The sequence below is a fragment of the Felis catus genome, chromosome D3 (genome assembly GCF_018350175.1).
Source record: "Felis catus isolate Fca126 chromosome D3, F.catus_Fca126_mat1.0, whole genome shotgun sequence".
Lineage (NCBI taxonomy): Eukaryota > Metazoa > Chordata > Mammalia > Carnivora > Felidae > Felis > Felis catus.
In genome coordinates this window covers 66332559-66348456 of record NC_058379.1, presented here as the reverse complement: position 1 = coordinate 66348456, position 15898 = coordinate 66332559, and the positions used below count along the sequence as shown (strand labels likewise).

General features: G+C 39.5%; 1 protein-coding gene across 5 annotated transcripts in view; it reads right to left on the bottom strand.

Annotated features, from left to right (window-relative positions):
• Nucleotides 1-4628: 4628 nt before the first annotated feature.
• The window catches only part of HAUS1 (HAUS augmin like complex subunit 1), a 19205-nt gene continuing 7935 nt past the window's right edge, over nucleotides 4629-15898 (bottom strand). For 3 of the 5 annotated variants that reach the window (XM_019815222.3, XM_006938867.4, XM_045042193.1), the window contains exons 3-10: nucleotides 14318-14453; nucleotides 12592-12726; nucleotides 11237-11360; nucleotides 10771-10836; nucleotides 9507-9578; nucleotides 9220-9267; nucleotides 7900-7984; nucleotides 5805-6156 (exon numbers count right to left, since the gene is read on the bottom strand). In XM_019815222.3, coding sequence (XP_019670781.1) covers nucleotides 7934-7984; nucleotides 9220-9267; nucleotides 9507-9578; nucleotides 10771-10836; nucleotides 11237-11360; nucleotides 12592-12726; nucleotides 14318-14453 — 632 coding nt within the window. In that variant the 3' untranslated portion in view covers nucleotides 5805-6156; nucleotides 7900-7933. Of the gene's footprint in view, nucleotides 4745-5804; nucleotides 6157-7899; nucleotides 7985-9219; nucleotides 9268-9506; nucleotides 9579-10770; nucleotides 10837-11236; nucleotides 11361-12591; nucleotides 12727-14317; nucleotides 14454-15898 lie in introns of those variants that run through there. The other 2 variants (XM_045042192.1, XM_019815224.3) reach the window with 2 other exon arrangements.

The window sequence follows — 15898 nt, the reverse complement described above, 5'->3', positions numbered from 1 at the left end:
CTAAAAATATATACCTGTACAATGTGAGAGGAAGCCAAGGTCAGAAGGACACGCGTGCAGTGTGGTACCAAACACAGCTGGCAGAGTGGCCTCTTCAGGTTGTCTCTCGTCCAAGACAGGACACACAGGTACAGGGTCCTGGCCACACTGTGGTGTGCCATTGGTCACGTGCTCCCATGATAAATCACAGGAAGAAGATCCCCTGGCGACCAAACAGGCTCCAAGGACATCCACACACAATCCTCAGTCTACTCTTAAAATAGCTTCGGAAGCATCTTGATGAGGAACGGCTTTTCATTCATGCTGCACTTCTCACCCAACGTGCGGCTCCACAGGCCTCCCATGCAGCAGAAGCTGTAACAGCTAATCTATTCTGCTGGCAACTCAAGCCCCTGCCTAGGCCATGACTTCTCTCTCTCTCTCTCTCTCTCTCTTTTTTTTTTTTTGGAAAGATTTTATTTTTAAATAATCTCCACACCCAACACGGGCTTCGAACTTACAACCCGGAGATCAAGAGTCGTGTGCTCCGCTGCCTGAGCCAGCTGCGTGCCCCAGGACTTCTTAATTTAGTATAAGCAAAGGCAAATCTACCGCCAGTACTGCCCTTCCCACAAGGCGGAATATGAGGCAAAGCACAGGGCCTCTTCATGGCATCGCCCTCAATAATGCCCTCGATTTGTGCCACCCTGGCTGGACTCGTGCAGACAGCTGAAACTGGGGGGAGAAAGTTTCACAGACCTAGAAATGGGGGTGTAATGAAGCAGCACAAGCAAAATGGTCAAAATCAGGTATCAAAAGCTGGCTTCAGGCAGAGACAACGGCACACAATGTACGCTCCTAGATTGGAAAAACAATTGTTATGAAGTACATTATTTTTTTCATAAACATTTTATCTGCCTGAGCATCCCATGGGTTTTTTTTAAAGATTTTATTTTTGAGTAATCTCTATACCCACCATGAGACTCGAACTTAGAACCCCAAGATCAAGAGTCACAGTTTCCACTGACTGAGCCAGCCAGGCGCCACTGAGCATCCTGCATTAAAATTTTTTTTTCCACATTTGTTTATTTATTTTTGAGAGACAGAGAGAGAGAGAGAGCACAAGCAGGGCATGGGCAGAGAGAGAAGGAGACACAGAATCTGAAGCAGGCTCCAGGCTCCGAGCTTTCAGCACAGAGCCTGAAGCGGGGCTCGAACCCACAAACGGCGAGATCGTGACCTGAGCCAAAGTCGGATGCCCAACTGACTGAGCCACCCAGGCGCCCCAGCATCCTGCATTTAAAAAGCTGAAGGGTAGGGGCACCTGGGTGGCTCAATGAGTTAAGTGTCCGACTCTTGATTTCGGCTCAGGTCATGATCTCATGGTTCATGAGTTTGAGCCCTGCATTGGGCTCCATGCTGATAGCAAAGAGTCTGCTTAAGATTCTCTCTCTCCTTCTCTCTCTGTACCTGCTGCACTCTCACTCACTCTCTCTCTCAAACAAAAGAGAAATAAAAACTGAAGTATAATTAACAGTGTTATATTAATTTCAGGTGTAAAACATGATTCAACAATTCTATACATTACACAGTGCTCACAGGTAAGTACAGTCAGTCATTGTCACCAAACATTTTTACAATCTTATTGGCTATATTCCTTATGCTGCACTTTTTACCTCTGTGACTTATTTATTTTGTAACCGGAAGTTTGTATGTCTTAATCCCCTTTATCTATTTCACCCATCCCCCCACCTGTGAGGCACATTATTCAGACAACCGGAGAAATTTGAGTCTGGACTATATATTAGATAGCAATACTACATCAGTTAAATTTTCCGAATTTGTTCATTTTACTGTGATTATCTAAGCATGTCTCTGTACTTAAGAGATTGATTTAGGGGGGTATTTAGGGATATAGCAGTGGTTCTCTATAGATAGACATGAAGTCCAGGGGTCGGAATTAGAGACAAAAACCAGAAGCTCCCTCTCACACACTGCCCCCCAACCCACATCCATATGGGTGCATTTGATGTTTCCAGAAAATATGCATGCTAGAGACCTGGAAATGGAATTAGAACAAAAGGCTGAATTCTGGGCTGCTCTGGCTATCTGCTTGCCCACACCCACGCATCTATGTGCAGGGATGGACACTCACTTCGCTACGTCATCTGTGATAGAAACAGCTCCACTTCTTCCTTGTTAATCTGCATACCTTTTCTTCAACAGCTTTATGAAATATAATTCACATACTGTACAATTCACCCATTTAAAGTATATAATTCATGGGGCACCTGGGTGGGTCAGTTGGGTAAGCATCCGACTTCAGCTCAGGTCATGATCTCATGGTTTGTGAGTTCAAGCCCCATGTCAAGCTCTGTGCTGACAGCTCAGGGCCTGGAGCCTGCTTCAGACTTCATCTCCCTCTCTCTCTGCCCCTCCTCTGCTCATGCTCTGTCTCTGTCTCTCTCTTTCAAAAATAAACATTAAAAAAATAATAACGTATATAATTCAGGGCACCTGGTTGGCTCAGTTGGTTGAGTGTCTGACTTCGGCTCAGGTCACCATCTCACGGTTCATGAGTTCGAGCCCCACATCAGGCTCACTGCTGTCAGTGCCATGCCTTCATCAGATCCTCTGTCCCCGTCTTCCTCTGTCCCTCCCGTCCCTCTCAAAAATAAACATTAAAAAAATAAAGTATACGATTCAATGGTTTTCAATATATTCACAGACATGTGCAACCATTACCTCAAAAGGAACACTGTACGCTTAGCTCTCAGCCCGTACCTCTCATCCTCCCAGCCCTAAGCACCATCAATTGACTTTCTATCTCTGGACATTTCATATGAATAGAATCCTATTACATGTGGTCTTTTGTGACTGTCTTCTTTCACTTCCCATAATGCTTTCAAGGGTCATCCAAGGTGTAGCATGTACTGGTATTTCATTCCTTTTTATTTCATGGCCGAATAATGTTCCATTGTGAGGACAGAACATATTTTGTTTGTCCACTCATCAGCTGGGGGGCATTTGGGTTGTTATGAATAATGCTAATACAAACATTCACGTATAAGTTTTTGTGTGGACATATGTTTTCATTTCTTTCGGGTATATACTTAGGAGTTGAATTGCTGGGTCATACAGTAACCTTATATTTAATCATTTGAGACCCTGCCAAACCATTTTCTGAAATGACTCTAGCATTTTCTTCCTACCATTAGTGTAGGAGGGTTCTAATTTGTCCACATCTTCACCAACACTTGTAATTTTTTGTCCTAGCCAGCTTGTGAGCAGGGGGTAGTATATCTCACTCTGGTTTTGATTTTTATTTCCCTGATAACTAATGATGTCAAACATCTTTTCATGTGGTTATTTGGGCAACTGTACATCCTCACTGGAGACATGTCTATTCAAATACCTTACCCATTTTTTTAATCGGATTTTTTTGCCTTTTATTATTATTTTTTAAGTCAATTTATTTATTGTGAGAGAGAGAGAAAGAGAGAGAGAGAGAGAGAGAGAGGGGAAGCATGGGGGAGTGGCGGAGAGTGAGGGAGAGAGAGAAAATCTCAACTAGGCTCTGCATTGTCAGGGCAGAGCCCAACGAGGGGCTCTATCCCACGAACTGTGAGATCATGACCTGAGCTGAAGTCAAGAGTCAGATGCCCGACCGACCAAGTCACCCAGGCATCCCGCCTTTTATTATTGAGTTGTAAGTTTTTACAGATTCTGGATACAAGTACCTTATCAGATATGGGATATGCAAGTATTTCCCCCCATTCTGCAGATTGTCTAGTCACTTAAAAAAAAAAATTTAAGTAATCTCTACACCCAACATGGGCTGAAACTTACAACCCTGATATCAAGAGTCTCATGCTCCACCCACTGAGCCAGCCAAACACCCATATTTACTTTCTTAATGGTATCTTTTGAAAGACAAAATTTTTTTTTGAAGATCCAATATTTTTAATTTATTATTTTATTTTAGATAGAGAGGGGGAGAGAGAGCATTAGTGGCAGAGAGAGGCAGAGGCAGAGGGAAAGAGGGAATCTATTTTTTTTTAGACCCTCATCATCTTGTTTTTTTTTCTTCATCATCTTCTTGTAACATAAGTTCTTATATAAAATACACTGAGAGTTTATTACATTCTGTAGTCTTGATAAAAAGGCAAGCCACAGATGTTTTCACAAAATTGTAATTATATATGTAGCTTTTGTTTTTTCTTGTCAGATTCACCTGTTTATTTTTTTTTCTTCTAAATACAATTTATTGTCAAGTTGGCTAACATACAGTGTATACAGTGTGCTCTTGGTTTCGGGGGGTAGATTTCCATGATTCGTCACTTATATACAACACCCAGTGCTTATCCCAACAAGCACCCTCCTCAACGCCCATCACCTGTTTCCCACCCCCCACCCCCACCCCCACCAGGGAAAGAGAAAATCTTAAGCAGGCTCTAGACTCAGCCTGGAGCCTGACCTGGGGCTTGATCCCTTGACCCTGGGATCATGCATGACCTGAACCAAAATCAAAAACCGGACATTCAATCGACTGAGCCACCCAGGAGCCCCGAAACACAAAAGTTAGCCAGTTTTAGCTATTTCCATGTAGTAAGCTGGGGCAATCATAGGACTCACCTAATTTTTTTCTCTTATCAATGAATGTCCTGTGCTTCTTTGTTATTCAGTATCTGAAGACTATTGTTTCTTAATTTTTGTTTGTTTTTCTGTGTAAATCAAGGCGGTCAGTCTGATCACTCTTCTCCACCTGGGCCAAAAGCAGAAATCCACGTTTTGACCTTCAGAGTTTTAATTACTGTTTGGTTCAAAATATTTTCTAATTCATATTATTATTTGATGCATAGGTTATTTAGAATGTTTTTCTTAAATTCCAAACATAGAACTTTTTGGTTATTTTTTTAATCTAATTGCATTGTGATGAGAGAACATGCTGCATGGGGTTTCTGTGCTTTTGTAGTGGTTGAGACTTCCTTTACTGCCCACTCTTGGGACAATTTTTTTTTTTTTTTTTTTTTTTTTTTTAAGGTAAGCTCCATGCCCAATCTCCCAAGCTTGAACTCATGACTCTGAGATCAGGAGTCACATGCTCTACCAACTAAGCCAGACAGGAGCCCCTGGACAACTGTTGAAATGTTCTGGATACACCTAAAAAGAATGCGTATCCCATGGCAGGTAGGTATAGGATTCTTTATATGCCCATTGGATCAAGTTTGTAAATTGTGTTGTTTAAATACTCTGTATCCTTGCTAATTTCTTTCTGCCTGTTCTTCAGCTCAGGTCATGATCTCACAGTTCATGAGTTTGAGCCCCACAGTTGGGCTCTGTGCTAACAGCTCAGAGCCTGGAGCCTGCTTCAGATTGTGTGTCTCCCTCTCTCTCTGTCCCTCTCCTGCTCACGCTCTTTCTCTCTCAAAAATAAACATTAACAAAAAAATTAGGGGCACCTGGGTGGCTCAGTCGGTTAAGCATCCGACTTCGGCTCAGATCATGATCTCCCAGTTTGTGAGTGTAAGCCCCACATTGGGCTCTGGGCTGACAGCTCAGAGCCTGCTTCGGATGCTGTGCCTCCCTCTCTCTCTGTCCCTCCCCCACTCGTGCTCTCTCTCTCTCTCTCTCTCAAAAGTAAACATTAACAAACTAAAATAAAAATAATAATATAATTACTGTTTTTATAAAATTATGCTGGTCCTAAGTTTCTTTAATTCTTACAGTGTATATGTTTGCTCTCCTTTTACTTTGAACATTAATTTCACAAGCTACTTTTATCAATTAGCTACCGCAGCTAACAATCAGCCCAAAACTCAAAATAAGCTTCAAATAACAATCATTTATTATTTCTCATGATACTATAGGTTGACTTTGTGGGCTTCTGGCCCAGGCCAGGTTGGTTGATCTCTGCTGCCTGCTGGTGGCTTGACGGGGGCTGGACAGTCTAAGAAGGCCTCATTCATATGGCTGGCAGTTGGCAGCCTGCTTGTCTTGGGTGGGGGCAAGGCTCAGCTGGAATCACTTGTTTCTGCTCCATGTAGCTTCTCATCTGCCAACAGTTCAAGCTGCTTTACGTAGTGGTTTCAGAATTCCAGAGCCATAAGAGAGGGCAAGCTCCAACACACAGCTTTTAATCCTCTGCTTCTGTTACATTCGCTATTGTCTCATTGTCTAAAACAAATCACAAGGCCAAGCCAAGAGGTAGAGATACAGACTTCATCTCTGGATGGGAGAAGTAGCAAAGTCACCACACAACGGGTGAGTGCCCAGGGACAGAAGAATTACTGTGGTCATTTCCACAATCAATTCAAGCTGCCTTACCAAAAACACTGGAATTAAGTCAAAAGAAAAATGACAAACTTGGGAAAAATATTTACAGTGCAAATCACAAAAGATTAATTTAGCTAATATACAAAGGGCTCTTATAAATTGTTAAGATAAAGACAAAATCACTATACCTACATGGCTAAATGATATGGACAGTTTTCAAAAAAGGAAATACAAATGTCTTTTGTATATTATATTTCCACATATTTGTGGGAAAGGAGTGGGAAATTTTTAAGGTCATTTAGGTAAACTTAAAAAAAACTGATTGCAGGTGGCTGGGTGGCTCAATTGGTTAAGCACCTGACTTCAGTTCAGGTCATGATCTCACGGCTTGTGAGTTTGAGCCCTGCATCGGGCTCTGTGCTGACAACTCAGACCAGGGAGCTTGTTTCAGATTTTATGTCTCCCTCTCTCTCTAACCCTCCCCCACTCATGCTGTGTCTCTGTCTCTCACAAATTAATAAACATTAAAAAAAGAACTGATTGCAAAAACAAAACCCCTCGTTTCATTTTCCTCTTTTTTAAAAATTAAACTGGTTGCTGGGGTGCCTGGGTGGCTCAGTTGGTTGAGTGGTTGACTTCAGCTCAGGTCATGATCTCTCAGTTTGTGGGTTCAAGCCCCGCATCGGGCTCTGTGCTGACAGCTCAGAGCCTGGAGCCTGCTTTGGATTCTGTGACTCCCTCCCTCTCTGCCACTCCCCTACTTGCGCTCTCTTTTCTTCTCTCAAAAAATGAATAAATATTAAAAGAAAAAAAAAAAGCCATGACAGAGGATCATACTTTAAAAATAAATAAAATAAATTTAATTAAACTTGTTGCTTCTTAATCACATGGTACAAAATTTTTCAAAGTACAAAAAGGAACACAATGAAAACTTCCTCCTTCTTTTTCCCTATACCATGGTTGGTAACGGCCTTTGATTTTACTTATAAAAGATCTTGCCATGTAGGAATTTTTTAGGCCAAATTTTCAAATAATTCTATCATTTCATTTATGGCTCCTGGATTTGGGTCCTCTGTTATTGACTCTATGATTATTTAAAAGTCAAAACATTAAAGCTTTTCCCTGGTTTCTCTTACTGTCTTTTTTTTTTTTTTTTTAACATTTAAATCTTTGATCCTTGGGATTATCCTGACATAAGGCATGAAATAAGGATATAGCACCATGGGTTGAATCATCTGTCTCTCTACTACTGATTTAAAAGGTCATCTCTTTCAACTAAATTCCTGCATATATTAACATCTGGAGGTAGGCAGGTGATTGATCAGAAGGAAGGCAGCAAAACCCTAGAGGGAGGGCTGGGGAGAAACGTAAGTTGAGTTACAGAACTCTTCACTTAGTTGGCCTCACAAGTGACTGCATGACAACTGTCATAATGTTCACCAAAGAGACCTACCGAGGGACACTTAACTGTCAGCAACATAGAAAACCCACCACAGTTTGTAATATGAAAACTGTGTATTTGGGCACAGAAATGGAATACACAACCAGAAACCACTGTTCCATCAACAGTGACATTATTATACAGGTGTTAAATTATTAAGGCATAGGAGAGGAAACAATTCTTTCAAGTCCTATTCAATTTACTTTGTTAGGGACGATGAAGCTTACTGGACTCTGGTCACAGTTCCATCATATCTACTTTCTTTGTAAGCTCAGCTTCAATGGTATCCTAAAGGAAGAAAGAACCACCATAAATTCTATAAATAAGGACATAAAACAAGTCCTCTAACTTCTAGTGTTATTTAAAATAAAGGAAGCAAAAAAGAAAAACATTAAAACAGGAATTTTTAAAAATACCATTATAAATATTAAACATGTGTTTAGACATTCCTTGCTTTTACCTCGCCCCCCTCTTTCCCACACCCTATAAGTTTTCAGACCCCTGATTCTAGTTAACATCTCAAGGGGGAAAAACCCTTTAGAGAGATGAATCAGTGTATCAGTATAAAGACACACGAACACATTTTTCTGACCTCTGCTGCTTGACCAATGCATTTCCTCAACATCTCTCACGTCACCTCTTTTCTTCTCTCGTTGACACTTTCTCATTACTTCTCACCTGGTCTAAATACACCAACCGTTTCTGCAGTTTTCTTTCTCCTTCTTCTAATCCACCCTATATACTGATTCCAGAATAATCTTCCTAAAAACTGGCCTAATCAAAAAGCATAGCTCTGATCACATTTCATTTCTCTTTAGCTTAGAAAGAAACACACAGCAATGTTCAGTGGTCCCATACAGCCTCCAAGTTCAACTCCCTTTATATTTAAGGTCCTTTATATCATAAACCAATTGACCTTCTTTAGTCCTATTGTCCACTGCATACCCCTAAACAGCTGGGCCGCATCACTTGTCAAAGCTTGGAAAAGTCCTCCGTTTTCTAGCTCATACACCTTTGTTAATTCATTTGCTTAGAATATTCTGTCTTGGGACACCTGGGTGGCTTAACTGGTTAAACATCCGAGTCTTGATTTAAGCCCAGGTCACAAACTCACGGTTTGTGAGATCGAGCCCCGGGTCGCTGTTAGCACGGAGCCTGCTTGGGATTCTCTCTCTCCCTCTTTCTGCCCCTCCCCTGCTTGCTCTCTTTCTCTCTCAAAATAAACAAATAAACTTAAAAAAAAAAAAAAGAATATTCTGTCTTGCAACCCCCCTTTTCCAATTAGGAAAATCTATGTGAAAATGTAAAAGACATAAAAGGCCACTATATATTTTTTATGCAAAGAAACACATACACATATCCAAAAAAGTATTAAAAAACGCGTGGTAATGACACACAACAGCTTTGAGACCGTGGTTTACCTTGGAATAGGAAGGAAAGAAGGGTGGAGGGAGCTGTAGCCATATCAGTGTTTTTTCCTTTATTTTTAAAAAATAGGAAGGAAAAAAACTGGAACTACTTACTAGTTCCCGCTTTGCTTCTTCAATTTTCACCTGAGCAAGCGACGGATTCTTTTAAAGAAAAATAAAACAAGGAAAGATTATGTTGCTTCAACTAGGACTCAAGGAGAAAAAGTGCAACAATCTTTTTCAAAAGGCAAAACACCTTACAGAGTGTATCCAGTGCACACACAACACTGAAACTCAGCGGAGACTTGAAAGCCTTAAACACGAACCCAGTATTTTCATGATCAGTTAGTACCCCCGGGGAAAGTTGGCGACGACTTTTTTTAATTTGTAAAAATAATTACCGGCATTAAATCTAAATAGGACTCCAATTTTTTCTTCAAAGGTATTGTCTGTCGTTTTAGTTCTGCCAATTTCTGGGGGTGGAAAAAAATCCAAGAGTCACAGAGTGATAGAGATATTCATAACGCAACTAAATATTGCTCATTTCTGAAATAAAACATAATAAATGTTAACATTAAGATATTTTAAATAATATATCAAATTGTATCAATGTGTTAAATGAGGTTCAAAGATATAGGAATAACAAACTCACTTCCAATGGAAACAATCCTTATTAGATGCTTAAAATAGAAAAGTTATACTCCCATTTATTAAGAATTAGATCTAAATGGGGCACCTGCTGGCTCTGTTGGTAAAGCATGTAACTATTGATCTCAGGGTTTAAGTTTGAAACCTACAATGGGTGTAGAGATGACTTAAAATGTTTAAAGGGGCACCTGGGTGGCTTAGTTGGTTAAGTGCCTGACTCTTGATTTTGGCTCAGATTATGATCTCATGGTTCCTGAGTTCAAGGCCCATGTCAGGCTCTGTGCTGACAGCATGGAGCCTGCTTGGGATTCTTTCTCTCTTTCTTTTTCTGCCCCTCCCCTGCTCTCTTGCTCTCTCTCTCAAAATAAGTATTTTAAAAATTAAAAAGAAATGAAAAAGAAATAAAATCTTAAAAAAAAGAGACTAGGATCTAAATATGCTGTCTAGGAAGACAGAATAATGTGATCAAGAGGAATCAGAATGTAAGGGAACAATTAGAATCTCAAATACATACTTATGAATTGTCAACTTTAGATTCCCAAATCAAAGTATAAAAAAATCTTAAGAATAAATAAGTAATAATAAAATAAAACAAAGCCCCCTCTTTCTCCCTCTTCCTATCAAAATACATGAAACACTTACACAACCTAAAAACCTAGAATTGCATCCTATATGAGTTTTGGGGCCTGCATTTTTACTGTACATGGAAAGAGAAGAAGAGGACCTACATGGTTAGCGCATAATCCCTCAATAAATGTATTTTATAAATAAATCAATAATATATAACGGACTCTAGCAGAGTTTCTGGCATATAGTAGTAAATAAAGGAAACCAAACAAATGTGAGGATAGATACAGCTAACCACGTAATAAAGGTATAAATACTAGTGAACATAAAGTACAGAGGTAAAGAAAAACAGGTCGATAGTGAATAAAGCTCTCTAAAAAGAAGCAAATGAAAAGGCAGATTGTGTGCTAGGATTCTAAAGAAAGCTAAATTGGGTTAAAATAGGCTCACCTCTGAGAGCGCTACGAGGGACTGGTGAGACAGAGAAGCATCCATGCCTCTGGTGGAAAGTTGCTCCTATAATTACAAAAAAGGGAGTTTAGTGAAAAAAAGTATTTTCAAAGTGACCATCGTGACATATTTTCATCATATAACACAGTAAAGAGAAGCTACAAATCATAGATGAAAGACCACATGCATCTAAGCAGTTCTATGCTGCATGTGGGTCATTTCAAACAGTCACAGATTTGTGACAAGGTGGGTTCAGCGCTAAGAGTTGGGGCCCCCGGGCTTTGGGGCCTGGCTGCCTGTGTTTGAATCTGGATCCACTGCTAAGCAGCTACGTGACCTTGGGTAAGTGACCTATCTTTTCTGTAGTTCCCTTATCTGTAAAAAAGTAAGCATATGTCTAGTTGTGAGGATGAAGGTCGACAAGAAGTCTGAAAAGAACTAAATATATTCAGTCCTTTGTACAAACCTCTGCAGCTTTGATTCCAAATCTGAACTCCTCCGACTTTGCTTTTAGGAAATCCATGTTCTGAAGACGATGGTCAACTTTGGCCCTTTCCGTAGACAGATGCAACTCTGCCTTCTTTAGATCCCTTTAAAAAGTAGAGTTGAACCCATGGGGGAGGGGAAGGAAAAAAAAAAAAAGAGGTTAGAGTGGAAGAGAGCCAAAGCATAAGAGACTCTTAAAAACTGAGAACAAACTGAGGGTTGATGGGGGGTGGGAGGGAGGGGAGGGTGGGTGATGGGTATTGAGGAGGGCACCTTTTGGGATGAGCACTGGGTGTTGTATGGAAACCAATTTGACAATAAACTTCATATATTGAAAAAAAAAGTAGAGTTGAAAACATTTTCTTCTCCTCAGTGGAATTATTATTAAAAAAAATCCTCTGGATTAGCCAAAAGTAGACAACATACTTGCTACTTTCTACCATAGATTTTATACCCCGGACTAGCTATGGTGTATTCTCCCAGGTCATTCTCCACTCCATGTTGCCACCTGGGATTTTCCTCATGGAATACTAAGTAATTTTAAGATTAATCTATGCCAATTATTCTTGGAGAAAGTGAACCTGCTATTTAAAAAAGTGATTTAATATATCCTAAAGCAATTTGAATTATGGAAGTCTCAAAGCCTTCTTTCCTAAATGTGACATGATACAGTGCCTTGCATATACATACTTAATATTTGTTAAATAAACTTACACACCACCAAATTACTTGTGCATATCCACACTCCTGATCTATAGCATCTAATCTCTGGGGCAACCAAATATAATGTGACTTTAGGTTGCACCATGGCTTATAATTAAAAAGAAAAATTCACATACATTTTCAAAATTATAAAACCCAGGCTATTTAATTATTTTTAATTTTTTTCTTTCATGTTTATTTATTTTTGAGAGAGAGACAGACAGAGTGTGAGAGGGGGAGGGGCAGAGAGAGAGAGGGAAACACAGACTCTGAAGCAGGCTCTAGGCTCCAAGCTGTCAGCACAGAGCCCAATGTGGGGCTCGAACTCACAAACCGTGAGATTGTGACCTGAGCTGAAGATGGACACTTAAATGACTGAGCCACCCAGGCGCCCCAAACCCCAGGCTATTTATAAAAGAGAAAAAATGGTAAGAAAAAGTATGAAGTACAAGGTGAAAGTCTGTACCCAATCCCTACTTCCACCCAAGTCATTTTTTACTTAGAAAACCATGTATGGACTCCAGTTTCTAATGTGTTGTTTTAAATCCCGTCTACTGTCAAAACTAAATCTGACACTGTCCTGTTACTGCCTGTATAACAAACATCATCACCACTTTCAACTCAGTTACTTACTCTTGTAGACATTTTTCCAACACTAAAGTTGCAGTTAGATTTTTTTCAAGTTTCGCCAATTCAAGCTTGATTTCTTCATTTTTGGATTTGGTACGGAAAAGATCAGACGTCAAATCATTCACTGCGGGGATAAAACTAAAAAGAGGATCTGGTCACATAAATGGACATTAAGGACAATAATGATAATTATTCCTCATTTCTAACAATGATTTTGTCTTAATGTGGATTCTTCTATAATCATGCTCTATGCATTTTTTTAATAATTAAAAAAAATTTTAACGTTTATTCATTTTTGAGAGAGTGCGTACACGCGAGTGGGGGAGGGGCAGAGAGAGAGGGGTTCTCTCTCTCTCTGATAGCCTGCTCGACGCTGTCAGCACAAAGCCTGACATGGGGCTCAAGCTCATGAACTGTGAGATCATGACCTGAGCTGAAGTCAGACGCTCAACTGACTGAGCCATCCAGGCGCTCCTCTCTGTATTTTTTTATATGCTGTTCCCATTTCCTGGAAAGCTCTTCTTCAGGTAAATTTCAATTTGTCTTTTAAAATTCAAATAAGATTCACTCTGGTTCTGGAACTCACTACGCCTTTCTCTGTACTACTTATCAACAGGTTGTACATTCTTATACTGTTAAAGGTGTCACTCTATGCTATAGTTTTACATACCCATCTCCCCTATTTGACTGTGAGCAGAGACTGTCCTTGCTGCCAATTATTATCCTATTCATCTCTGCTTCCTCAGAGCAGAGCTATATGCCTAGCGTATAACTGGTATTTGGTGTCTGCCGAATTGACTGAATTCAAGTTTAGGTTTCTTATGTTCTTATACCTGAAACACTACTTCCTGAGAATATATATAAATTGCAAGTTTTATATGGGCAATTAAGTAGAATAGCTATACAGTTCTCTGATTGTAAGTTATAGTGGTAGTCCTAGCTGAGATATGGCCACCAACGGTAATCACATGGACTTTGGGGTCAGGCTGGGTTTGAATCCCAAATCTGCCATTTACCAGCTTGGAGAAGTTATTTAATACACCTCTCCTGAGCTTTAGTTTCCTCTTAGGGTTGCTAGAACGAATAATGTCATTACATAAGTGGAATACCTGTCACAAAGAATAAAGGTCCGTAATCTACTCTACCCAGTAGGGTAGGGACATGACCAAAATTCACTATGCTTAATAAGATAATTTAGATTTTTTTTTTAATGTTTATTTATTTTTGAGACAGAGAGAGACAGAGCATGAACGGGCGAGGGTCAGAGAGAGGGAGACACAGAATCTGAAACAGGCTCCAGGCTCTGAGCCGTCAGCACAGAGCCCGACACGGGGCTCGAACTCACGGACCACGAGATCATGACCTGAGCTGAAGTCGGCTGCTTAACCGACTGAGCCACCCAGGCGCCCCTGAATAAGATAATTTAGGCTACTGCTTTTCTTATTGTTTACGGGGAATAATGTAAGTGTTACCTAATTTCTTTCCAAACAAATGTGAGAAGCAACCTTCACAAACCTAATCCTGAAAGAAGAAAACACTAAAATTTAAACAATTCCAGGTTTATCTGAATTAAATACATACATTTACTAGCAATGATAAGAAGGAATTAAGTAAATTCAGTGTTTTGGGATTTATTGTTAATTTCCTATATAGAATTACCCAGTGAAACAAAAAGTTGAGACCTTACAGTACATATGATTACAGAAATGAAAACTGTCACAAGAATTACCTAGCTAGTGAGGAATCCTTTGTTTCAAGGGCCACTGCACTGTCAACCAAAGCATTCAGGTACCTAGAACCAGCGCCAGACAGATTGGCAGGGGAAAAATTCACACTTTCCATGAGAAGGTCTTGAAGGTGCTTGGCTGAAAAGATATAAGAGTTCTATGGTGACTAAGATGTTTGTTTAACTTTTAACAGCTTTAATGACAACTTATCATATACCATATAATCCACTCACCTAAAGTATACAACTCAATAGCTTTTAGTATATTCACAGAGTTGTATACCCATCAATACAATCAATTTTAGAACACTTTCATCACCCCAAAAAGAAACCCCACCATTTCTTAGTCATCCTATTCCAATTCCCCAACCCATGAAGCCCTAGCAACCACTAATCTACATTCTCTTTTCTCATTTCATATTTGGGTATATACCTAGGAGTGGAACTGGTGGTCATATGCTAACTATGTTTTAACCATTTGAGGGATTGCCAGACTGTTTTCCAAAGGGACTGTATGATTTTACATTCCCACCAGAAGTGTATGAGGATTTCAATTTCTCTGTATCTTTACCAACAAGTTTTTTTTTGTTTGTTTTACCAACAGTTGTTATTGTCTTTTTTTTTTTTTTTTTTTTGCATAGTGGTCATTCACAGAACTTAATAAATGGTTACTCAAGACCCGAATATTTTTATTTTTGATTATAGCCCTCCTTATAGGTGTGAAAAGGAATTGTGGTTTTCATTTGCATTTCCCTGATGGCTAATAATGCTGGCTTAATGGTCATTTTTATATTTTCTTGGGAGAGATGTATATTCACATCCCTTTCCCATTTTTAATTGGGTAATATGTCTTTTTATTATTGAATTGTAAGAGTTCTTTATATGTTGTAGATACAGGTCCCTTATCAGATATGATTTACAAATATTTTCTCCCATTCTGTAGGTTGTTTTCTTCACTTATTTGATGGTGTCCTTTGAGAACAAAAGTTTTAATTTTGATGATGTACAATCTATCTACTCTTTCTTTTCTTGTTTGTGTTTAGGGACTCATAGCTACAAAACCATTGCCAAATTCAAGGTCATAAAGATTTACACCAATGTTGTCTTCAGAGTTTTAGGTTTAGCTCTTACATTTAGGTTTTTCATTTATTTTGAGTTAATTCTTACATATGGTATGAGGCAGGATCCAACCTCATTCTTGTACATGTGGATATCCAGTTAGCCCAGCACTGGTCATTGAAAAGGCTATTTTTTTCTTGCACTGAATTGTCTTGTTACCCTTGTCAAAAAATCAAGAGACCAGGGGTGCCTGTCTGGCTTACTTGATGGAACACGTGACTCTTGATCTTGGGGTTGTGAGTCTGAGACCCATGTTGGGTGTAGAAATTACTTAAAAATAAAATATTTAAAAAAAAATCAATAGACCAGGAGTTAAGGCTTCCAGCCTACCAGTGCAAACAGCTCTGCATACCTGCTGTCTAGTAAAAGTGGTGAAAATTGTAAACAAACACACAAAGAAACCCAACCATGTAAAAACACAAACACAAAAACAAAACCAGAACTAAAACACAATGATTTAAAGCC